Here is a 25857-nt window from a genome sequence, read left to right as displayed (position 1 = left end):
AAAGCATATGCCAACCCTGTAAGTGGAGGGGTAAGTATTGTACAGATGGACCTGACAGCATCTTTCTAAGAGGAGGTCATCCATGCTGCTGTGATGTTTGGTAGTCTTTCTAATTACGGATGTTTCTGACAACAGCAACACTTGTAGCTGGATTCTTCTCTGGAAATAAAACTGTATTAAGCAGTATGCAGAATTAAGCAGCTGATCACTTTGCAAATCACCACCTTTTTGTCATCTAGTTTGGGTATAATATTTGATAACAGGGTAAATGATTCATGCTTACTTTTCATTACTGAAGTTTTGGTACTGAATTTTGAGTCTGAATGTCCCCAGCATGACTGTGATTAAGTACCTAATTCCTGAACATCTCACAGGCTCAGCCCATTTCCAGTGCTTGTGAGTCCTTCTTCAAGGATGCAGGCACTAAGGGAAAATGCAATAATAAAGGACTTGTTTCTGCTGGTTTATTTTACATCCATCCTTTTGTTGGCCTTTTGAAATGTAGTATTATGCCAGAACTTAATTGCAGTGCTCTTAATTGCACGCAGAGCCATAAACACTGAGTTAATATATTGCATTTGAATGTGTGTGCATAAATGTCAATCACGGATTACTTAGCTACCTTTTTAGATATTAAATTTGTGAATATTTCTTAGGAAAGAAACCTTTGACAATATGAAGTCTTTCAAGCTACAGTGAGAATTGAGCCATGCAGAGAGCTTCCCCCACAGGAAAAAAATGGCTTGGAAAAGTTTAGCACATCAGTCACTGACAGATCATCTCTGGGTAAGATTCAAATACATATACCTGTCAAAATCAATAAGGAATATTTTCATGGGTTAGCAGTAATATTTTAAGAATGCTGACAGAAATAATTTCACAGAGGTGTGCTGAGCTACTCCAAATCATGGCTAGATCTAAATATAGCATTCGTAGATGTTTGCTTCTCCTGCAATTTTTACTTCTGTCATCTTTGTAATGTGTTAGTGTCATTCATTCAACGTGTTCATCTGATCATTGTGTTTTCAAATGTAACAGCGGTGTTGTACGTTGCGCTGCTCAAATCTGGTTGAGTTTCTAGAGAGCTGGTGTCCACATCCCGGGTACCAAACTCAATGTGCAATGCACAGGGCTGAGGGAAATTTGCTTCATCCTGTAGGTGTTGTAGGATTTTAAAAATTCATTTTTACCAGGCATGAACCACGATGGGATGGGAAAACTTTTTCGGTCAGAATTGTCTTTTACTGGTAAATTATTTTTCTTAATTGAAGGAAATTTTTTGAGATTTTTGTGTGTGAGCGAAGTGTGTGCAATCTGTTTATTTTGGTTCGAATCTAGAACTGAAATATAAAACATTGAAAATAAAAACTTTTAATCCAAGACCTGGAATATTTTTATGTAGAAATTTTTGGAAGGGGCAGCACCACCAGTAACTGTCTGTTACTAGTTATTTTAGCACAGGTTGGTATTCAGTGGGTGCTGCTGCTCTTGACAGCAATTGCCTCTGTGCTGGCCTCTGTGCTGGCCTCTGGCTGGCTGGCAGTCTGCCTTCCTGGGCTCCCCATAAAGCAACTGCCTTGCTGCAACAGCAATTTGTTAGGGGTTCCCCTCCATTCTGGACCAGAAAGCGACCAGGTGTATAGTGAGCTCTCTGCTCAACTGTCGTCTTTCAGCAGTGATCTTTTTTAGGGAGGTGTCTTCTAAATTATACATTATACACAGCTTTAACGACTTGTGTTTATAAAGATCACAATATTTATGCATCTGGCTTTTCTCAAAACGAAGTATCTCTTGGGATGGAATCAAATGCATTCTATTTCAAGTAATTTTTCAGAGAATTTCTATTTTTCATGCAGAAGAGGGAGGCATTTTAATAGTCTTCCAATGAATTCAGACCGTTCCCATCAAATATGGAGCTAAACCAGTACGGCAAATCCCTGCTCTCAAATTTCTCAGACATTCTCAAATATTTGTTCACAATTCACTTTGATAGTTTTCATGGCTTATTTTGGAGCATTCAAATTTTGTCTGGGAAGTGAATTCTAAAGTTGAAACTAAGAAACAAGATTTGATATTTGTGTATGCACATATTCTTAACTGTAAATCCTTATGCTTTTCTAATATGGGAGCAGAAATACAGAAAGGGAGCCAAAATACACCCAGTTTTAAATTTCTTATTCATGGGAATTCATACTTCTAAAGCTGGTCTAGAACATGTAGTGAATGTAGTAAAATATATAAGTAAGTAAAGCAGACATAAATAGAAGAGAGTTTTTTCTCAGGTTCATCATAATAAAATTCATTTATTTATCTGACTATATAGTTTGCCAAGCAAAATCAGAGTTTATACAGCATCTTTAAAGCAACTGTTTGCTAAGTATTGGCATCTCCTGTATGATCAGATATGGCCTGGGCTTCGGAGGAAGAGAAATCATTCTTGCAGTCATAGGAAGCTGACAAGATGTCCATATGTAAAGGTCAGCTGAAATATTTAAATAATTGATCTATGTTCCAAGGAGTATATTTATGGTGCAGGTTAGGAGAGAATTAGAGGCATGTGCAGCTGATGGGAGGCATCACAGTGCTCTGTCTGCAGCCATCTGAGGCTTGTAAACCATGCAGTAAAAGGATGCTGCAATATGCACCTGGTGGGTCAAATCCAGAAGGCACACCCATGATTTGAACACACCATCCCTCACATCCCTGCCTGGTGCCTTACAAAATGTCCCAAAGCAAAAACCAGCTGTGCTGGGGCAGTGCCGGAGTGACAGCACAGGATGGTGAAGCTCTAAATGTGGGAATAATTTAGCATATAGATTAGATAATTTTGTTGAAACAGAATGGCAGTGCCAAGAAAGCTGCTAGCCTTTTGGATGGTTCCGAGACTTTCTTTTCTGACAGAAGTCCCGTGGTACTTAGCTGCAGGGAATTATTATGGTGTTTGGAGAAAGGGGATTTTGACAAACACATCAATTATGCTTCATTTTGTAAGCAATTTTAGGAGCATAATAGGGATCAGAGATGAGAGCAAGTCTTGTTCCATGATATGTTTAGTATGGTGCGGCAAAAAATATTTTCCTCTTTCCCTGCCCTCTCCTTAGTTAAAACAAAAATGCCTCATTAAAATCCAGTAAGAGACACTGAATTTTTTATGCACCCATGGATTTGCCATTGCTTTCTGATTTCCTTAGGAGAGCTCAGACACCCTGTAATGATTCAAATCTGTTCTTTTTGTAACTCTTTTTTCTTCAGTTAAATTAAAACAGGGGGGAATTAGCCCCTTTGTTACTTCCCTTCCAAAGCTGGTTGGAAGTGCTGTACGTGTGGAAAATGAGGTTTTGAATGGAAGGAGAATGACTCACATTAATTTAAACCCCAAACTAGAGAGATAGTTGCATATACTATAACTTCTGATATAATGAGGAGCTAGTCATAAGTGGTTACACAAATTTTAGAGTTCAAATGATTGTTTTACATGTTTAGGGTTAAACCCTATCCTGGCTGGAACAGAAAATGCAGAGGCATCCTGCCCCTTTGGCAGTGATACTGCTGCTGGCCAGACTAAAATTTATTGGAATGAGTTCAGGGATTCGCTGAGGAACATTTTGTTGTTTACTCCTCTCAGCTCACTTATCCAGCCAGTCTTGCTGGTTTTTGGCCAATGTGGTATTTATTCCTTACTCTTTAGAGTTTCTTAGGCTTTGTGCTCAGATTTACCCTCTGAAAGTCAAAAAGCTTTCCTTATTATTTTCTCCCCTCCCCCTTCTTTTTGACAAAAGGTTATCTCTTAAAAAAAAAAAAAAAAAAAAAACAAACAAAACCCAAAATGTCTAATGTGGAATAGCAGTATTTGTTGTAAATACCTTTCTAGATGAACTGCAGAAGAGATCTTGTTCAGTGGAGAAGGTATAGGTTGGAAGGCACCTTAAAGTTCATCTAAATCCTGTTCCTCATTCAATTAGACTTACTGCATTGATTTAAATTACTGTGGTAGACTTAATTAGCAATAGCTTAAGGAAAAAAAACATTATGCTTAGTATCAGCAAGCCTATATTCCAAATGCCTTGCAAAAACATATAGGTGGCTAAACCATCATATGGTGATGAATCATGGAGATGGCTGGCAAAATCATGGCAATGCTGCCTGCTGGTATTTATTTTGAAGTGCTATATACATTGGAGTCTCATTTCATCTTCACACAAATCAGTCTTGCCAGTACTGATGAACAAAGCCTTTTTTCAAATTTAATGTTTTTTTGAATGCTTATACTTAGATCTTATCAGACTCCAAGTTCTTAAAATAAAACAACAAAGCAGCATCTCTCCTCAAGCCAAAGCCTGGTGTTTTTTATGTATCAGAGTAATTTTGTTTTAAAAGCAGAGCTGAAATTTGAAATGTCTTAGAAGAGGGGCAGTTTCTTTTATGGTCTTTACAAAGCTTAGTGTAACAGCAGCTCTGATATTTTCTTAGATCTTACTTATAAGAAGTATTTCAGTGCTGTTTACTAACTTATCCTGTCTTCAGTTTTGGCTCTTCTTATTAGTGGCAGATACCTCAGGGAACGAAACAACTAAAAATGTTTCAGTAACTTAGACGGGCATGTTCCCATCATTTGGCATTTAACCTTCTACTGACATAAGAAGGTATTTTGCTTTTAGATGATGGAGATGTTAGCGTGACAGCTCTTCCAAGACAAAACTGATGGGCTGCTGCTGTTGCATGATTTTTTTTCCATAATAGAAAGATTCAGTTCAAGTAAGTGTGTCCTGCATGAAATCACCCAGCTCAGCTGGGTGTTAAGGTGAGGACTCAATAGTTTTTCTAGTCAGGGACATCATGATGCCATGTATGCCCTGTTTCCTTCTGAACAGGGTCTCCTTTCTCCTGCAGTACCATGATGGGTGCCTTCAACCTCCTGGACCAGTGCAATGCCGAGCTGAGTGCCAGTCACTGGCACCTGTGCTCAGAAGGAGTCCCCAACCTCAGGAGCTCATTACTTTTTTTTCCAGACTTTTCTAGAATCTGGAGTAAATGACAAATCTGTATTCTTTTTTCTGTTTCTGGATTTTGTTTTCAGGAAGTGGGATGGCAGCCTTGACAACCAAGGATGTGATAGATATACCAGTTTGTTTGACTGAGTTGGGAAGTTCCTTGGAACTAATGAGTTGTGTCACCATGATCAAAAATGTGCAACACCCTGAGCTATGATAGGAATGCTCTTATACAGTCAAATGCTAAACAGATACAGATATTCACCTCAGACATTTCTGTTGCAATTTGTTATAAGCTAAATTATTTTTTCTTGCTTCTTTTTTTCTTGGAAATTCTCTTATGAAATTAAATAGTCTGAGAGGAATAGCCATTAAATGCTCATTCCTTATATTAATTAAGTGGTTTAAAATCTGTCTTTGAACACTTCCCTAATTAATTGTGTAAAGCTAAATACAAAGTTAACACGGAATGAAAGAGTATTACAACAGGGAAGTGCTTTACAATAAACTAGCAAGATATCTACCAAATCCACGGGACCTGATGAAATCCATCTGCAGGTCCTGAAGGAGCTGACAAATGAAGTTGCTAAGCCACTGGCCATCATATTTGAAAAATCATGGCAGTCGGGTGAAGTTCCTGATGACTGGAAAAAGGGAAATATAACCCCCATTTTCAAGAAGGGGAAAATGGATGACCCAGGGAATTACAGAGCAGTCAGTCTCACCTCTGTGCCTGGCAAAATCTTGGAGTAGATTCTCCTGGAAGGCATGGTAAGGCACATGAAAAACAACAAGGTGCTTGGTGACAGCCAGCATGGCTTCACTAAGGGGAAATCCTGCCTGACCAATTTGGTGGCCTTCTATGATGGGGCTACAGAACTGATCAACAGGGGTAGAGCAGCTGATGTCATCTACCTGGACTTGTGCAAAGCATTCAACACTGCCCCACACGACATCCTTGTCTCTAAATAGGAGAGACATCAATCTGGTGGATGGACCACTCCATGGATAAAGAACTGGCTGGATGGCCACACACAAAGAGTTGCGGTCAATGGCTCAATGTCCAGCTGGAGATCAGTAAAGAGTGGTGTCCCTCAGGGATCAGTGTTGGGACTGGTATTGCTCAACAGCTTTGTTGCTGACATGGACAGTGGGATTGAGTGTACCCTCAGCAAGTTTGCCGATGACACCAAGCTGTGTGGTTTGGTTGATACCGTGGAGGGAAGGAATGCCATCCAGAGAGACCTTGACACACTTGTGAGGTGGGCTGATGCCAACCTCATGAGGTTTAACCATGCCAAGTACAAGGTCCTACACCTGGGTCGGAGCAATCCCAGGCACAGCTACAGGTTGGGCAGAGAAGAGATTCAGAGCAGTCCCATGGAGAAGGATTTGGGGGTGCTGGTTGATGACAAAATGAACATGAGCTGGCTTCAGTGTGTGCTTGCAGCCCAGAAAGCCAACCGTATCCTGGGCTGCATCAAAAGGAGCGTGACCAGCAGGCTGAAGGAGGTGATCCTGCCCCTCTACTCTTCTCTCGTGAGACCTCACCTGGAGTATTGTGTGCAGTTCTGGTGTCCTCAACATAAAAAGGACATGGAACTGTTGGAACAAGTCCAGAGGAGGGCCACGAGGATGATCAGGGGACTGGAGTATGAAGACAGGTTGAGAAAGTTGGGGTTGTTCCACCTGGAGAAGAGAAGGCTGTGTGGAGACCTCATAGCAGCCTTCCAGTATCTGAAGGGGGCCTATAAGAATGCCAGTGAGGGACTCTTCATTAGGGACTGTAGTGATAGGACAAGGGGTAATTGGTTCAAACTTAAATAGGGGAAGTTTAGATTGGATATAAGGAAGAAGTTCTTTACTGTAAGGTTGGTGAGGCACTGGAATAGGTTGCCCAGGGAGGTTTTGAATGCTCCATCCCTGGTGGTGTTCAAGGCCAGGTTAGACAGAGCCTTGGGTGACATGGTTTAGTGTGAGGTGTCCTTACCCATGCCAGTGGGGTTGGAACTAGATGATCTTAAGGTCCTTTTCACCCTAACTATTCTATGATTCTGTAATTCTATGAAATAGTGTAAAATTGGTAAGATATTAGCATTTTTAGAAGCTGGAGGTGAAGAAGTCTTTTTTCCAACAGCAGCCAGGAGAGTAGTGAAAACTTTCACTTCATCTGATGTGAGAATGGTGTGAGCCATGACAGTGGCAAAACCTCTAATATCCTTGTTATAAATCTACGTGATACCAGGTGAGCTCTGAGTTATTCAGTACTGATAATATATCTGTGTCAATCACACGACTCGTACCCTGTCCTGCCCTATTCTGCCTTCACCCTCCTTTTCTTCCCCTCCCCTTCTCCACTTCTTCAATAGCTCCTTTAAAAATATGAAAAACATCCCTCTTAGGCATTTTGGGTTCTGCTTCCCATGTAGCCAAATATTTGGGTTGGCCTCTCATACCTTCTCAGTTGTGGATGTCACATTTCATTGGGTTTTTTCTATGATGAGTCTCTTTCTCTGCCAGCCTCCCCAGCTATTCTATTTCCCATCATTTAAGAAACTTTAATGCTTGACATTTTGCAGTTGTAAAATCTGCATTACTCTGCCAATTGATTCACATAATCCAGCACTTCCCAATATTATTGACTACCTCACTAGTTTTTATTGTTACTACGTATTTTATTAATGATCGCTTATATCTGCTTCTAAATGCAATGCAGCAGCGCTGAACTAAGACAGATACTTACTTTTAAATTTATGCTTTAAGATCTATCAGTTCTATAATTTTAATCAGTTTAGAATGAACTTTGTTGTGTAGTCTCATACTGCTCTTTTCAGATAGAGCATTTTCTGGAAGAAAATAAAATAAGAAGCAGAATTTTATTCCATCAGCACAGCAACTTTTACAGCCAAGTTTGTACTTTAATGGTAAGACAACTTGAATTTTATTTGAGAAGGCCTATTTTCCATACAGTCATGTACACTGTAAATTAATATATTCCTAAATTCTAATTCTTTATTGATTGTGTGTCAATGCATATTTTTTTATACTGAGATGTTTCATCTTTTCTAGAGCTGTGGAGCCTCACGTCTTTGGATGTAAGCAGCCTCAGGCTGCTATGACTGAGCATGGAAAGCACACAAAGTCTGTCTCTCGAAGATCCCAGCAGACAGGAGAGCAGCACAACCTCCAAGTCTGAGCACAGCACACTGGTGAACAGATGTGTTTTCCTAAGTGAGTCTACATCCGTGCCATTTGCTAGGCACCACCTCGTGCTGGGCAGTAAACGCACAAAACCACTGAGGCAAAGGCGGCTGCAATTATATCAGTATGTGAAAGGCTCAGGTCTGCATTAGTTGTATATGAATGATTCATTTTTTTTTTCCCCTTTTTAGCTGAGGTAAGAACTTGCATAGTTCTGAAATGAGGCAAGGAGAAAATGGTGCTTCTAAATTTTGAAGAATTCAGCTCCTTTTAAAGAATATTTTTTCTTAAGAAAACCTAATATAGTGAAGTTGTGTCTGAGCTTAAGGATACCCCTTAAGGGCTCTCTCTTTCCTCCTTCCTTCCTAATGCTTTAATACCCTGAGACTGCAAAAGACACTTCCATCAAGAGTATGCCTGGCACTGACGGAAAGTTTCTGTAACTAGAAATAAAACTACAGGACATGAAATATCTTTTGACAGGACAAAGCAATCCATCAGTTTATAAAATAGATTTTATTACTTGGTCACCTCAGTAGCCAGGGACTGGACTGAATATCCCAGAATGTCTTTCCAGTCTAGTGTACTATAATTAGAAACATAGGAAACAGCAAATATGTACTCCCTGTTATCAGGTGTCTGCAATGATTCTTTACTGAACTCCAAAGTCAGTGCAAGACCTATTACACTGATAATCAAAATTCTTGCTGTTTCCAGACCAACTTCTCACAACAGCTGTGCTCCGTGAGAGCAGTGAAACCACAGATGAAGATTCATGGGACCACTAGGGTCATCTAATACACTCCCTTGCAGTTACAAGCTCATGCTATAAATCATTTTCATAAATATATGAACACAGAAGGTAAAAATGAACTATGGAATTAACTCCTGCTGGCAGCAAAGGCAACAACAGAGCCTTACTTCTTCAGGCCAATTTTTTTTTGTTTGACCTTGCCTCCACTCACTTTCACAAATCCAGTTTTGAAGATTGTTCTGGCTTAGATGGTCTGGAGAGAATGGGAGAGAGAGAGACAGCATTACTGGTAACACTTGGGTAATACATTTCCAGATCCAGGCTAGTCCCTTGGCAGTTATATGTCAAGAAATGGGGATGAATGAAACAGATTAGCACATGGTGAGATTCCCAGGTGGTATAAATTGGCATAGCTTCTATGGGTAGCTTTTCTACTAAATTGCTTTTCTCCTCTTGAAGATGTGTACCACAAACTGAAGCAGTATGAAGATTGAAAAATAAATAAACCCCATATATTTGCTGGTTTAGTTTCAGAGTTTAGCCTGAAACACTCTCATTATGAGGCCTTCTATTTATTCACCTTTTTTTTATTTCGCATTTGTTTCTTAACAGCCAGCACTGAGTATTCGCAATTTCTAAGGACTCTAATTAAAGAAAGATTAATTTTGTTGCCTCTTTGCCACCTAGAAAAGTAATAAGGGAAAGAAATATGTTGTAAGGCGATGCAATCAACCATCTCCAGCATCCCATTATGAAAACTGCTTGAATAATTCACTTGTCTTGAGTGTCTTCAGCAGATCAGATGTCAGTGAATCAGGGATAGTGAGGAAGAGCAAAAAAATTCCCTCCCAATCACTTCTCTTTCTGTACTTCTGTAGAAAACTTCTATTTCCCTGCTGAGAGATGCTGTAGCTGCCATGCAGGAGTGAAACAGAAACGTGGTGTCATGTGGGTAGCAAAAATGGTGAGATTTCCCCAAAAGTTATTTTATTAAAAATGACAAAAGAAAACATACACACACCAGTTAGCTTTTCCTCCTTCCTAAGCCAGTAACACCCCTGCTAACAAGGAATGGGGCCAGTCCTTTTCTCTGATCAGATTGACTGCAGATGCATTAGCCATGCAGATCTGATGCTGCAGTCCTGTTGTATGTGCTATTCTCATTCAAGCCATTAAAAGTCCTGTATAACCCTGACAGGCTTATGTACATATTCTGGTATAGAAATATGTTACAGCAGACTGAATAAGGGAAAAGAGTAAGTTTCCTACCCTTGAGACTGAAGTGTCCTGTGGCATTACAGCGTTTTGATACAATTTCCCAGTTCTAAAATGGGATAATAATACATAGCTTCCCCTAAAATGCTGGGGTTTGCAGTGATCTCTTTGGATCTGAAGACTGCCTGGGAGCTTTGCTGCTACTGGCATCTATAACTCACGCTACAAAAGAAATTTTGTTTTCCCCAAATTTGCCCTTTGGGGATCCTACAAAGTGCACAGCTAAAGCTTTCAAAGTTTGTGTGTTCACACTTTGAAAACTGAGGAAAACCAATACAAAATCTTTGTTTTATAATATAGAAAGAGCCATTAGCCCTTTCCTATGTGAAAATTGATGTAAGTGGATTACCAGTTAATTTTTAGCAATACATATCCAGTCAGTTCCCTGTGCTTCCTTTCACGCAGCGCTCCAGGTATGTGGTTTGAGATTAGGGAACTAGCAACTATATCACAGCTATGTTTAAAGACCGATGTGTACCTCCATGGTGTGGTGCTATTGACTATTGGGAGCCCAGCAAGCACCCATTGACTGTCTGTTTTAATTTGCTGAGCAGCTGGTAGGAAATAATATCTCAGAGCTAGAACAGAAGAAGTAAAGCTCTGCCTGTAGGCCAGTGTTTACTCAGAGTCTGCATGGATCAGAAATATATTTTATAAAGAAAACGGGAAGTAAGCATAGAAATTGAGACCCTTTTTCTCCCCAGAAGGATGAGTTAATCCTGGTAGTGCTTCAGATGAGCACCTCCTGAACCTGGGTAAATCTGATGGGCAGTGTTGTATTATTAAATTCTTTCTTAATTTCTCAAAATCATCAACTGAAACTGAAGAAAGGGTCAGAACTATACCTCAATTTGGGACAGAAGGTTGTGATAGATTTGTTCAAATTGCTAGCAGGACAATGGATAGGTAAATTTTTGGACTGCAGAGATCTGCATATTTCAGAGAATCCCTCAGTTTCCAAGTAGTTCCTTGGCATTATTCTTTTTCTATCAACCACATCTATATTGTGTATAAATTGCTTTGGGATCCTTGGGGTGAAAGGCCTTAAATAAGTGTAAATTACTGTGTTGCCTGTAATTATTTTGAAGTGGTGATTACTGGGCCATGCTTTTTGTTTGTATTATGGGGGATTATGATTCCAGTATAAAGATATGGCTGCTTTGGAATTGGAAAAGAAATATGTTCTAAGACTTTGATTTATGTTTTTCTATTCCACTCTTTCAACGTAAGTAGGAGGGCAAGAAGGAGAGCATGAACATTTAGTGAATGTGCTTCTGCAGTGTAATTCATCTTTGAGACTGAAATAGCAGGTTTATAAACTTGATTAGGCAAGCTCCAATTTCTCTGCTCTTTCTCCTACAACTGCTGGAAACACTTTTGACAAATCATGTACTTTAATAAAAAACATATTTTCAAAATTATTTGGAAAATATACTGTAATCAAAATAATGGCTGGATTACGTGTTTGCAGCTAGTGTCCTTTTATTGTGTGTGCAGGATGGCTATGTTACATTTGTCTCAGAAGTTACAGGTAAATGGAGTGCGCAGCGCTTGCCTACAGGTACTGCAGGTGTCAGTGAAGCCTGTGTTTGAGGCCATCAGAATCCAAATAGGCATAAATTGTAGTATTTTACCTAAGATGAGAGCAGGATAACATAATTTCTGGAGTTAGTTGTTAGAAGATTGCACAATTGCTGGAGAACATGTAACTGCACATGAGCCTCAGTTGTTCTTGATTCCTCCCAACACTTTGAGTCCCACAGGTCTTCAAGAGCTATCCAGGATTTACTAAAAGGCTCACAGCCCAGCAAAAAAACAAAGAAACATTTCTAATCCCACATCTTCTTCCTTGGTTAATTTAAGCATTGCAACATTGAAGGTAATTTCCATTGAAACAGTCTTTGTTCATTGCAAAATACAGAAGTGGATTATCCAGACTGTTTTTTTGCCACAGTGTTCTACTTTTTTTTATAACCAGAATATAAAAAGGATGATAAAGTATAAAGAAATTATTTCTATGCATGTTTAAGTTATATTGGAATGAGCAGCTGGCAGTAACACTGAGTCTTATTAACGAGGTAGTATTTCCAAACTAGTTGGATGTGATGCTTGATGTCACTAAAACTCACTGATGTATATGTATGAAGGTACATCGGTATGTGGCAATGAGATGCAAACATCTCATAATTCTAACAAAGGGAAGTAAAAATGTTCACAATGATTTTGGGCAGGCAAAACTTTCACAGCTTGTCAGCTGAAGTGCAGCAGCAATCATGTTGGCTGAGTAGCGTGGGCTTGTGACTGACACACTTGTGACTGAAAAGAGAGAGATAAGGGGGATTTCAGATGTTATTGAAAAGACATCAGAAATCTGAAGAGACTGAAAGAAGTTACACATGGAAGAAGAGGACTGTCTCCCAGGAACATGCTAAAGAACAGCATTTATGGCTGTAAGCAATAGCAGGCAAGTGCATAGCATGGCCAAGTTTGGTCCTGGACTGCATTATCTTCATAGCCCGTTGTTACTGACGTGAGGTTTATTGCTTCTTTCATTACTGGTGCTTAGTTTACCAGGTAGGCTCACTCTTGGATAGCAACTAAGGCAAAACAACAGCTAGCAGCCTGCATGAGGCTGCTGCTATTCTCAGGTTGCTTTCTCTTGCCCCAGAAGTAGGGAGACAAAGTAGTGTTCTTCTAATAGCCAGCTTGGAAATCTGAGGTGCAGTCCTTCTAACAGGATTGTTTGCTACCCCATCTTTCATTTTGCTAATTAAAATAATGGCTTTTGCCATGACAAAGAAACATGTACACAAACTATGCCCAGCCAATAAATTAATAGCATAAGGAAAGAATAACCCAAAAGATTAATTACTCATCTGCTGTTTTATATATGTGGCAATGAGTTAGATCCTTCTTCAGCATCCCAGAAGCCTTGTAAAATCACCTTTAAAGTGGGGAGACAGGAATACGTTTCTTTGGATTGGCTTGAGGAGTAGAAAAAGCATCTTTCACTTCTGATGGCAGCAATTGCTTGTTGCTTCTTGAACAAACCACTGTGCAGTGTTTTAGAGAAAGTACTCATTTGATTGTGAATTATCTTGCATTTGTAAAAACCCAGTTATGTTATGTGCTATTAGATTTACACTGAGTGAAGTAAGGGAGAGTTTTGGTCTGTTATTCAGTAACACTGAATTGTAATGTTGGGAATAATTAGGGTTTCAGTATTATTCTTCTACAGCTTTTTTTTTCTTCTTACACCCAGAGGTGCTAGCAATGCCTCTAAAATTTTGCTTAGGTTTGTATTAATCCAGATAGGTGAAGGAAAACCGTCAGAGTACCCAGTTTGCTTTCTCTTTTTTTTGCTGTTGTCATTGAGCTTTTCTGTTTGCATAATCTGGAAAGCATCTTTCTTTCCTTCAGCCTTTGAGATCTAACATAAACCCCCTACTCCCCTACTTCAGTTTCCATAGCTAGAAACTATTAATTCAAACTTTAAACCCTTCAAATATGAGCAATTTCCTTTTTTTTTTTTTTTTTTTTTTTGTCTTCAGTCCGGCTTTACTGCCAACTTTGCTTGCATGTGATGTCTAGTACAGATAACCCAGATGCAGAAGGTGATGTGGAGTAACTTCATGTTGAGGGGACAATGAAATTGGTCACAACAAGTTCTGTTGTAGTAAGCTTGGCAAAGCCTTGACAAGCTTGCAGAGCTACCTATTAGGTACATAAATACTTGGAAAGCTGGGCTGACTCTTATTGTGGGAATTTTTATAATGTTTCAGAAGTTTAGCTATTAGATGAGGTCAGATCTTTAAAAAAGGGAGGTTGCTTCTGGGTGTCTTGCTATGTATATTGAATAAAAAATACCTTTGGTCTTGCTAGACATCTAATTCAAGCCTGTGCTCTGATCTTGAGCCTTCAGTAAAGCCCCTCTGGACTGTGGATTTTGGATATGGTCTCAAACTAGAAATGCAACGTTCAGGTTCATCTTCAGTGTGCAAGAATATTCCTGGAGGATCAGCACTGGACAGGGCTCTGCTGATTCTGCAGCCCAAGTGTTCTGCATGGGGTTCAGCATCTTCCACGGCAAGCAAGATTTTAAGGCTCAAAGAAACATAAACTTATACAGAAAGAAACTTCAAACTACTTTTGGCATGTCTGCAGTATTTTGTGGCAGTTTCAGAGTGTTGAGGAATAAGACTGGGAACACGGCTACCCTTATATGTGGGGAGATAGCTGTGCTCCTCTAAGTCTTCATGTGTGCAAAAACATTACTCATCCCATAGCTCTCACATGGTAGAAATATTGAATCCTGTTAGCAGTGTGAGTAATAGTTATGCATGTAATTAAAACTACTTCTCAGATCAGTCAGGTTCATCTCTTTCTTTTTATAATGCAGTAGCTTCTGCAGACAGAAGGCTAAATGAATGCAGTCAGGTGGAGCATAGCGCTCCTGGGATCCACTATGGACTTTGGGTGAGATTGAAGAGAAAGAATTTGTTCTTCTTTCCTGAAGTTCCTCATATGTAAAGTATAAGTATTTGTATTTTTTTCTATTATTTCCTACATTTTTGTGCATTTCTAAATGCTGCGTAACTGGTACATTCACATAGCATGGCTTTGGTCTCTGGCACTTACAGAATGGCCACAATATTAACTAGGGAATCAAAAGGAAACACCTGTGAGTTTTGGATACTAGTGTGCTAAAGCAAATTAATATAGTTTTGTAGCCAGAAATATTTTTTCTGCTTTGTTTTGTTTTCTTAAATAGTATTGGCTATTACTTTGAAGCCTCATTTGAAGACAAAAAGGACCAAAGTTTGTTCTTTTCTCATTCCTTGTTTGAGTCTGGTAACAGGCATACACAAAATAGACTGAAGGGATCCTAAAGATAGTTTTAGCTTCTGCCACTGCTTATGATTCATCAGAATTCATTCAGCAGCCTGGAGACACCTGCTAAGAGGGGCACTACTAAGTGCCACTTGTAAAGTCATCTACTGTCTGTGCAGGTTTCTGCAGGTGACGTTCAGTTTGTTCAGACACAAACCATTTTCTCTCTGCTTACAGATTTTCATATCAAAAGCCATTTGCTTGTCTTCCCTGGTAACAAGGCAGTTGCATGCAGGCTGTTTTTCACTTCCATCATTTCTCACAACATACTTCCCATATTGAGTCAATGATATGTAGACATCACTGATCCTGTTTTCATGGCATCCCATTTTTGCAGGCAAAATCTAGTCAGAATAATTCATTATTATAGTTTTTTTTTCTTCTTGCTGTAATGTACTACTATTCACCTTCACTTTAACAGAAAATTAATTGAAGGAATCATTGTGCATATACCAGCATATTTTAGTACACCTTTTTTTATAAAAAGAGGTACAAATATTTAATCTAAACATTTTCTTAAAATGAATGTGGAGAATATGATCAGAAAGTAATCATAACAAACATATTTGTATATTTCTGCAGATACTGGCTTGTACAAATGAGGAAAATCTATATTTGTTTCTTCATCAGTTCCATATACTGGACTTCATCAATTCATATACTGGACTGAATATTTTAAGTTTTAAGCATGTCTTTCACCAATGGTGTGAATTCTCCTTGGTTTGGTTCAAAATATCAATTACCTAAACACTGGTTTAGAAAACACCCCTTCAAAACCTGAAGACAGTAGGCAGTGAGGGAGTTTGTGGGTAGTAGAAGGAGTGGAAATACATACAGTGAGTAAGACAACACCTTGCAGAGATAATGCAGTGCTCTCACTATGAGAGAACTGTCCACTCTGAGGAATCCCTCATTCCAGTAACCAAACATTGACTTGTGGGTTAACAGCAGCAGCAGTTCATGGCACTGCAGCCAGACTGAAGGCTGGCATCCTTCTGATTTATTGAATCTATCAGAAGTTATGCTTTTCTTGGGGGAATTCTCCTTCACATTCACTTTGTCAGCTGCAGGGCACATGGGATTGTGCATGTATGTCCATGTGTGTGCATACAGCTCCACTGCCATCTTAGGAACGGCTTTTCCTAAGATTCCTTGAGGTGCATGTGAACTTGCTGTCCACGACCAGCAGTGTATGATAGCTGCTGGCTTTTCCATTGAAAACTGGTTGGGGTAAGAGGAAAGAAATAGAGGATTTTTGCACAGCTGACTGGAGGGAGGCTATGCCCTGTCTTTGTTTCATGTAAGCCCTGCACTGGCATGCAGTGCAGCTCCTTGCAGTTAATAATTCTAAGGAAGCTGGCAGCCTAGCAGCAATCCCAAGTCAGCCTCCCTTGCAGTATTAAAACTTCTTCATCCATAAACACAGAAGTCGGTAATCTGATTATGAACTGGTGTGAATTAGAAATTGAGTTCTCTCTTGTCAAATAGCTGACAACATATGTGAGCGCAGAATTAGACCCTGGGCATGTGGAACACCAGTAAGAGTGAAATTTATGAACTTGCATAAAATAGAAATGAAAGCAAACAGCTATAGAAAAGCATGTTGTCATGAAGTATATATATAACTACCAATTCACACTCTAATTTCTTATTTCTTGATATAGTGATTATGCAATGTAATTAATGAAACGTGACTCAAAAAAATGAAGAAAGGATTGTGGGTTGCGGGGAATTTTTTAAAGAACATAAAGCTTGGAAAGCAAGTGAGCAAGCAAGAGGCATGAAAATGTGTGGCCGGGGAACTACATTGGGTGTTACTAACAGCAGGTTACAGCAGGACCTGAATAGTGATCAGGAACCTTTGGAAAAAGCTGCCTCCAGCAGCAGTTCCAGCTGCTTACAGCCACTCACTGCATTTGGACAGTGGGGCAGGCAGAGTTTTTCAACCAGAAATAGTGATTTTCTTTTCACTTAAACTTTCCACTTAATCAGTTTTCCTGGCTGATCATGTTGATTTCTTACTAATTTTAAATATTTCAGGAAGGAGGCTCATTCAGTACACTGAGGGGCTGCTGTAACACCAGCAGGTACAACCTGCTCTATTGAAATGTGTAACAGAGACTTCTGATCACAGCTTTAATAATCTCCAGCATATTTTGATAACCACTCAGTTATTTAATTGCACCCTGAAGGCACTGAAAATTTTGAAAACCTCCTTGCAGGTCTAATGTGGATACTCACATTAGCAATCAACATCCAGGGTGAGCTGCATTTTGCTAAGCAGCCAGTTCCCACAGAAGGTTACACATGACACAGGATTAATGGTTGCATCAAGGAACCAGAGGGATGGCAGTGAATGACATTACCAGAGAAGTGAGTAACAGAGTTCTGCTCTGGAGGATTTTAGTTGGCATGTTGTGGAATCCCACTCTATTGATATAACTTGTTTCTGAGATATTTTATAATGACAAACTATGCACTTACTTACAGAGTCATTACAATTCCTGATCACCCTTGTCAGGTTCACACTCTAATTAGATTCCACCTTGTGAGAATGAGAGGTTAATCAGCAAAATTTTTACTTTCTAGGAATAGACACATTAAAATTTGTAGAAGTTCATTTAAAAACAATGACAGCAAATTATCAATCTTCTGTCTTTGAAAGCTTTGTAACCAAAGCTGCTGCTTCTTTATTACAAGAAAGAGATTCTTGTGTTAGCTTAAATCCATTTTTGGAACTTGCATGGAAGGTCAGCTACTGTGAAGTGTAAAATCAAGCATCAAAACTTTATGCAAAGTCCTCATAGGAGCTTATAAAAATCCACAGAAAGTCCAACTAAAAATATTCCAAGTTCATTCTTTTGCCTTAAAGCAGTTCCTACCTGAGATTGGTAGACACAAATGTATTTTAAGATGAAAAAGAAGAAGAAGGATGTCTTTGAATCTTTCAGGTTGCCTCTGCTTGCTTTAGTTCCTGCTGCCAATAACTCAAAGCCATCATTTTCTTTTCAGAATAAACATCTGAGCACAAGACATGATGGTGAAAATGAGACTCTTAGCCCTTTTCCCAAACAGCCATTTACTTGTTCCCTCCTCCTCAATACCAACCAGAGAACCTTCAAGTCAGATTGTAAGTCTCAATTTTCTCTGAGTTTTTTTCTCATCTGCATCCATTAAGTTTCACTCCTGCCTGCATACAAGGGAGAGGGGTGAAAGAGCACTGCTGAGACCCTGATATGCTTGCTAAATGTGTTTTTTATTGCTCAAAATCCAATAAATCCAATAAGGTGAAGGAGGCTAATGCAAGCAAGCCCTGCAGGCTAAAGGCCAGGCTAGATGCCGCACTTGTGATGCCCAGAGGTACCATGTCTGGGCTGGGAGGGACCCTCTTGCTGTGCCTTTCCTCCGTGTTTGGCTTCTATCAGAAATGACATTTTTCAGTGGAATAAGCACCGTCTGAGTGCTTCCCCCTTTCTGAAGGGGATGTTTGTACCCAGGGCCTTTTCCCATACAGGGCTTTCTTGGCAGCTTTCTGCAGACCAAGCAGAAGACCAGCCTTTTCCTCAACAGCTCAATCTCTTTTGCCAGCTGTTTGCAGTAGTACCTGCCTCTGAGTCTTAGTTGAGAAGGGCAAAATGAATTTTGACCTTGAAGATATCAGATTTGAGATGATTTGAAGCAGATTTGCTTCCAGTAACTTAGAATCTTCTGAAAATGAACCCCACTTAAAAGACCTCAGGCAGACATCTGAAGTCACAACCAGATTTACAAGCACAGCTCAAGGTCCCTGTAGTCCTCCTGGAATAGGCTCTGAGCTGTGAGCACAGCAAGCTCTCAGCCTTCTCCCTTTGTCTGTCCCTGTGCTGCAGAGTGAGATGGGCCTTCAGCTTGCACCTTCAGGCCTGAATGCAGGAGCCTCTGGGCAGGTCCTTGGAGGAGGTGAGTGCCTGCCTGACGCTTCTTCACACTGCTCTCAGCACAGATTTAAGTTTTTAGCTAAACTGTTTTCTTGCATCCCTACCTTTTAGACACACACTTTGTGCAGTTTCTTCAAACTATCAAAAAAAAAAAAAAAAAAAAAAGAATGAGCTCAACCTCAGGCCTGAATTTTTAAAAACCATTTTATTTTTGAGCCATAGCTTCCTGTGCGGGGAGTGTAAGCTTTGATACAGTATCAAATAGTGCTCAACAACCTCTCTCTTGAAAGAACAGATGCTCCAGAGATGCCTGAAGCTGGAGTCTCACACAGTGAGAGCCTCCAAATCAGCAGTTTCTTTGGGATATATGTGCCATGGCTTCTGGCTCTAGTTTGTCCTTTTTCTTCTTTGCTTCCTCCTGAACTGACTTTACCTGCTTCAGCTGCAGTCCCACATACCCCCAAAGATGCCCCAGGAACACCTTGCTGTTTGGCACCCTGTGTCTTGTTTTGCTGAGAGGTTTCTCTACAGTAAGAGATAATTTAGGAATGTTATGTATATACAAAATATTGCTTGCTCATTATCAGCCTGAGGTGTCACAATCTGCTCAGAGAGCTTACCAGCTTCCATCCCCAAATCCTCTGGCTTTGGTATCAGCTCTGGGCTGAACCTGTGGAAAGAGTGTTTTGCATGTTTCTGGCAAGTCCTGCTCATGAGTTTCGGGGGGATGGTTTTTCAGACTACCTCAAGCAAACCCACAAAAAGTTATTTGGGTGAAAGTCTCAATCAGAGATGCGTTTCTTTTGATCTATGGGGAAACCTGGAGCTCTTGCAGTAGTTAAACCCCAGAGATTTCAGATATCCCCTGTGCACTGTCAATGGATACAAGGCTCATGCTTGCGTCTCTTACCTGTGTTACAGAACAATGCCTGTGTGTCTATACCGCAGAGGGCTGCGGTCGTTTTAGAACCTAACGAATGGGAGGCAGACGGGAATAGGGGAAGAAAGGAGGCAAAAAAATGCCGGGGAATAAGAATAAAGAAACATCCTGCCTAAACTTTCTGCTGCAATCCTGTTAATTTCAGCTAAGAGCATTGCGGAGTTTGGCTTTCTCAGAGAGTCTGATCCCCTCAAGCTCTGCTGCACAGCTCCGGGGCCAGGGCGACCCGGCTCCCGCTCAACCCCGATCCCGGCGGGCGGCACGGGGCGGTGCCGGGCGGAGCGGGCGGGCGGAGCTGTCGCGGCGCCCCTGGGTGCGGAGCAGCCGGAGCCGCAGCCGGAGCCGGACCCCCCAAGCCAGCTCGGAGGCGCCCGGATAGCCGGAGCCCGCCGCGGCGGCAACATGAACCAAACGGCAACGGTGTCCCACCACGTCCAGTGCCAGTCCTCCCGAGCCGTCAAGGTAGGGCTGGCGCCCGAGAACGGGGTGGGCGACAGCTGATCCGGGGCTCGCGCGGCCGCCTCTGCGCCCTCTCACCCACCGGGGTAGCGAAAGGAGCCGTGCTGGGCGCGGGCAAAGCGCCGGGCAGTGCACGGGGCGGGCGGCGGCTGCTGCTAGCCGCTTCGCCCGCCGGTTTCCCCGCGTGTGGCGGGTCTCCGGGCTCCCGGCTGTGCCACCCCTTCGCCGGCCCCTTCCGAAAGTTTGCGGTGGAGGAGGTGGCTGCTAGGCATGGAGCTGTTGTTGTCTCCCTCATCATTACTCTGTAGTAAGGGTATGGTTAAAGGCTGTGGTTGACGAATTTAACATAAAGTCTACTTGTTAGTCTTGATTTTGCCGTCGCCTGGTGGGAACGATCCAGGAAGATAGGAGGCAGAGTGTTTCCTGGTAGTTCTATCCTCACGAGTGAGATGGGTGTGGGTAGTGACTGGTCAGTGAGAATGATGGTGGGGGAAGACCCCAGGGCAACAGTGGGCTTTCTCCTTGCTTGCCTTCCTCCCCAGCTTCTGACGCGATCCTGCCTTTACATTGATCTAAAATTACTTTCTAGCCGAGTTACTGCTTTCTACAGCGATAGAATGAAATCCCTAAACAGATTTATATTCAGTAGGGAGTATCTCTGTACAGATAAGTGTTGTTTTCGTTTGGTTTTTTTTTTTTTTTTCCATGAAATAATGCAATCAGAGACAGTATTTGATTATTGATTCTTAGTTTTGAAAAAATAGCATCAAGAAATTTTACACTAGCTATTTTGTTTCACTGAATGATGTGAGAGCCTGAAAAGTTCACTTTGCTGTTGCTGACTCAGGATCACCCGGTATGAGGTAGCGTGCAGGTTCGTGTGAGGCGAGGAGAGCTGCTAGGGGTTCGCTGCGTTTGCAGGCAGAGTTGGAGGCTTTGGAGTTTGTCTTCTCAGAAGGAGCAGCTGACCTGCATGTAGTGTTAGCAATTTGTCATTTGGGCTTTATCTAGTTAGTGCTGGGAATGAAAATTGTGACTTAGAGCTGAGACAGGAGGGGATTAGAGGTATAAATCTTCTAATGGCACTGTTGGGTTTATGTAGGCTGCATAACACTTTGCAGTGTATAATCAGTAATGCAGAATGTCTGTAAGGCTGGGGAAAGGTGGGAATTGACCTGTGGCTCTAATGACCTGTTGTGTAATGCATAACTGTAATCACACCATAAATGTCTGGTTAGTTCACGTTAAAATGGGCAAGTCAGGGGAAGTGATGAATTACAATTGTCCTGTCCCACTTCAAAGAGTCAGCATATATAATATTAAATTGCTTTAAATAATTTCATCCTCTCTAGGTCTATCTCTGGAAGTACCAGAGAACCGAGAGCAGCATGGTATTTGCTTTGGGAAGTATTTCCATCTTACACTGGAACAGCCAATGCTAATTTTTCACTGACAGCAACATTTATTAAACTCGTTTGACTGGATTTCTAAGCCAAAACAACAACCAATATCAATATGCCATTAAAGGAAAAAAAAAAAGAAAAAGAAAAGACCCAGACAAGTCAATAGTCTTCAAAAAGAGAAAACATGAATCAGAGCCTTCTAGACACAAGTCCATTTTACAACCAACATAGGAATACTGCTGCCATTAGAAAACTCTCTCATTTTCCTGCTCTTAATTCAATGTGTCAGGTGTAAAATGTGCTTTATAAATAGTTTCAAGTACTTCCATGCTAGGCAAATGGATACGCCATGAGAAAGATTTGTGACCATAGGCAAGCAGTAAGTGCCCTATGGTAATGAGGGCTTTGTATTGGAAATTACTTAAAAAATACATCATTAGTGACCAGACAAATATAAATTACATAGTAATCGTAACTTGCGAAGAAACAGTGTTAGTTCTAGCAATTATGAAGATTTAAGAAGAAAGGTTACAGGAAAACTTCATACCTACTGGAATGAGATCTATAAAACTGCTTTTCTCTCTTTTTGTTTCTCTCCAGCACACGAGCCTATGGCATCTCAGCTCCTGTGTGTTAAATCAATGTAATGTTACTTCTCAGTGTTTATTGGATCGGCTACTCACTGCTCTGGAATGTAGCATAAACTGTCAAATCCACATAACAAAAAGTAGAACAAGCCACTGGTAAACTGAATCATGCAAACTTTATCTGTGACAATTCCTGCTCCGAACCAGCCTGGGATGGCAGGAGGGCTGGTGCCCAGACTTGAGGACATCCCTTCCCTATCTTGAGGGAAGGGTACAACTCTACATCCAGGAGCACTGAGGACTGAGTGTACTGCATCCGAGTAGTTTTGGTTATGGAGAAAGAAGTTGACAGAGGAAATCTAATGTAAGGCAAGGAAAAAATGCTCAAAGATACCAAACTCCTTGGATAACATGCAAAGTCTCCTAATAGAGCTGCCTTTTACCTGTAAGCCTTTTTACAGCTCTTCTGAAACGGTTGCAGATCTCACCACCTTGCTGACACTAGTATGAATAATAATATTTCACTCTGAGATCTGTAACAAAAACTTTTAGGGTCTAGCTGGGAATGCTAAACCCCTGCCTTATTTCTGTATCATTACAGCCTTGACTCCAGGAGCTTCTCCAGGGCAATGAACCTGGTTTTATTCTTCACACTCTTGGCTCATTTTGTCAACATGGCAAGTCAATTACCTCTTCCAGACGAATCACTTTCTTGTTGTGCACTTTCATGTTGCACTGATGGCCAAATGATTTTTTAAATTTTTTATTATTTTTTTCCCTGACAGAGGACAAAGTCTTGTGAAACACTGTTTGCCCTGTTAAGAGGAAAACAAAAATAAAAAATCAAGCCCCAGAAATAGAAAAGAATTATTCTCTTGGCTGGTTAGGGTCTGCCATTATAAATTCTTTCAAACCAAACATTTGTACTGAAATTATGGGGACCACAGAAGATAAATCCTTACACTGTGCTCTTAAAACAGTCAGAGCTACAGTTTGCACTTAAAGAGGTGTTAAGCTAATATTTCTGTGGCTTTCGATATTCATTACAGTCTTTAATAATAAAACGTTCTCTACCAGATCATGACTCTTTGCTGTTATCAACCTAATACTGATCTGACTGTGAGCTGCATCATGGAAAGAGTTACTAATTGGCGTTTCAGAAGCACAAATTACTGTGTAATATAATATGTGTGTTATACCTGTTTACTCTTCCTTCTTCGCTGCCTTCCTTTCAGTTGTATTTATTCATTAGCTTTTAGACTGTAAACTATAAAAGGCAAGAGCAGATATGTCCTTAGCAAAATTTCTGCAGGAAGTTTCATCAGTATCTGGGGATAATACCAGGAATTTTTACACTTCAGGTTTATTATGGTTGTGTTTTAACACTCACTAATTAATGAAGAGTGGTTTGCTAATACTTTCTATTTGCAATTAGGTTGAGGAGCACATATATAAATGGGGTTTGTTGTGTTACCTGTGGGATTATATATGCGTTTACAGCAACTAAGATTTTTACACCAAACCTGCACCTTAGCAGGAAGCATCTGCCTGCTACTGGAAACTGCTACACATGCACCTCCTCCTACAGGTAGAGACATACTGTGTAGCTGTTCCTGTTCATAAAGACTGCTCAGTAATACTTTTTAGGTTGAAACTTCAGGTACAAAGATCTTTAAATGCCCACAGGGTGTGCATAGAGCAAGCTTTGTGCAGGTATGAGAATCAGCCAAATCTACCAGCTGTTTAGGAAATCCCTTAAAATGAGAACAGCATTTCTGAAATCTACTACATCAAAAGCAAGTCACTAACAGATAATCCCAGTGAGTGTTCAATTATGAATTATCCAGGATAATACGTAACAAAGGGCACAAATATTACATGGCTGTGACATTGGTAGGAAGACAGTTTACAGCATCATAATAATGCAAAACACTCAAGAAAAAGTGATGCATTTAAAATTAGTGGGTTTGTGTAGTATTTTGTTTAAGGCATTAGATGGTTAGATGACCCTGGGCTGCATCAAAAGCAGTGATTCTCCCCCTCTACTCCACTCTCATGAGACCCCCCCTGGAGTACTGCATCCAGCCCTGAGGCCCCCAGCTAAGGATGGAACTGTTGAAGTTAATCCAGTGGAGGGCCACCAAGATGCTTAGAGGGCTGGAGCACCCCTCTTGTGGAGACAGGCTGAGAGAGTTGGGTTTGTTCAGCTTGGAGAAGAGAAGGCTCCGGGGAGACCTATAGCAGACCTAAAGGGGGCCTACAGGAAATCTGGAGAGGACTTTCTACAAGGGCAAGTAGTGATAGGACAAGGAGGGATAGCTTAAAACTGAAGGAGGGTAGACTTAGATTTGATACTAGGAAGAAATTCTTTACTGTGAGGGTGGTGAGGCACTGGTACAGGTTACCCAGACAAGTTGTGGCTGTCCCATCCCTGGAAGTGTTCAAGTCCAGGTTGGATGGGCTTTGAGCAACTTGGTCTAGTGGAAATGGCCCTGCCTGTGGCAGGGGTGTTGGAACTAGAGGATCTTTAGGGTTGCTTCCAAACCAAAGCATCCTATGTTTCTATGATCTGATTCTGTGATTAGAGTACTGCTGTGCCATGTAGAAACTTGTTAATATTGACAGGTGAGGAACCACAGCTCTGGGGAAGTGCAGTGTGGATGTGGCAGTGGAGGCTAGAAGCAGATTGGCGATGGGGAGGGCAGATCGCTGTCACACCTCCGGAGGTGGCCATTTCAAAACACACAGAACAAAGTAAATATTTTTATTTTTGTAAGTGCTGAGCAGATGTACAATGCCCTTGTGTTTATCCTGTTATTGATACTCTGTCTGAAAGTGTGTAGGGACCAATGTTTTGCAAACCAAAAAGACATCCATGATGACACGGGTGTATGTACGGGGAAAACAAGCTGGAGGTCTCTAGATGGAAATTTGAAGAACTAATCACAACTTGTAAATCTTCTCATTTCCACTTATTACTGTTCTATATTTTTTCTGTCTGCTTGCCAACATCTGTACAACCAGAGAATAACCAGTGCCTTTTTCTTTTAAAAATAACCCTTCCTCTATCATAAGAAGATGCACAGTTACAAATAAAAAGATGCAGGAATAAGAAAAAAAAACCCAAACATTTTAAATACTTCTATTTTCCCCTTCCAGTCTATGAAGAAACAATTGCTCTGTGCCAGAGGTAGCATCACAAGTAGTTTGTTTCAGTGACTTTCAATTGGTACCGTTGGAACAAAATTAGAACTACGGAAAAATCTCCCATAGTACTATTAAAAAAATAAAAATGAGAGGGAAGAGGGAAGAGGAAAGAGGAAAGAGAAGGTATCTAACCCCAAGTTCATGCTGTAAGGAGCACCCCAGTGTCAGCGTAGATGTGACAGTGCTCAGCAGGGTTGGAAGCAGTCGAGACATTTCCTTGAAGGGGAATTCAG

The 25857-nt window shown here is 40.8% G+C and overlaps 1 protein-coding gene and 1 long non-coding RNA gene across 2 annotated transcripts in view; one reads left to right on the top strand and one right to left on the bottom strand.

Annotated features, from left to right (window-relative positions):
• LOC133283121 (uncharacterized) overlaps positions 1 to 25857 on the bottom strand; it is a 172703-nt gene that overhangs the window by 145725 nt on the left and 1121 nt on the right. The window lies entirely within an intron of this gene.
• The window catches only part of DPP10 (dipeptidyl peptidase like 10), a 563373-nt gene continuing 557868 nt past the window's right edge, over positions 20353 to 25857 (top strand). Inside the window, exon 1 of the mRNA XM_061479197.1 lies at positions 20353 to 20430. Coding sequence (XP_061335181.1) covers positions 20371 to 20430 — 60 coding nt within the window. The 5' untranslated portion in view covers positions 20353 to 20370. The remainder of the gene's footprint in view (positions 20431 to 25857) is intronic.

The sequence above is a fragment of the Pezoporus flaviventris genome, unplaced genomic scaffold, assembly GCF_033815535.1.
Source record: "Pezoporus flaviventris isolate CSIRO_AGI_PZ_B2104156 unplaced genomic scaffold, CSIRO_AGI_Pfla_v1 ptg000001l, whole genome shotgun sequence".
NCBI lineage: Eukaryota > Metazoa > Chordata > Aves > Psittaciformes > Psittacidae > Pezoporus > Pezoporus flaviventris.
The sequence above is the reverse complement of the archived record's forward strand: the minus strand, read 5'-3'. Positions and strand labels throughout refer to the sequence as shown.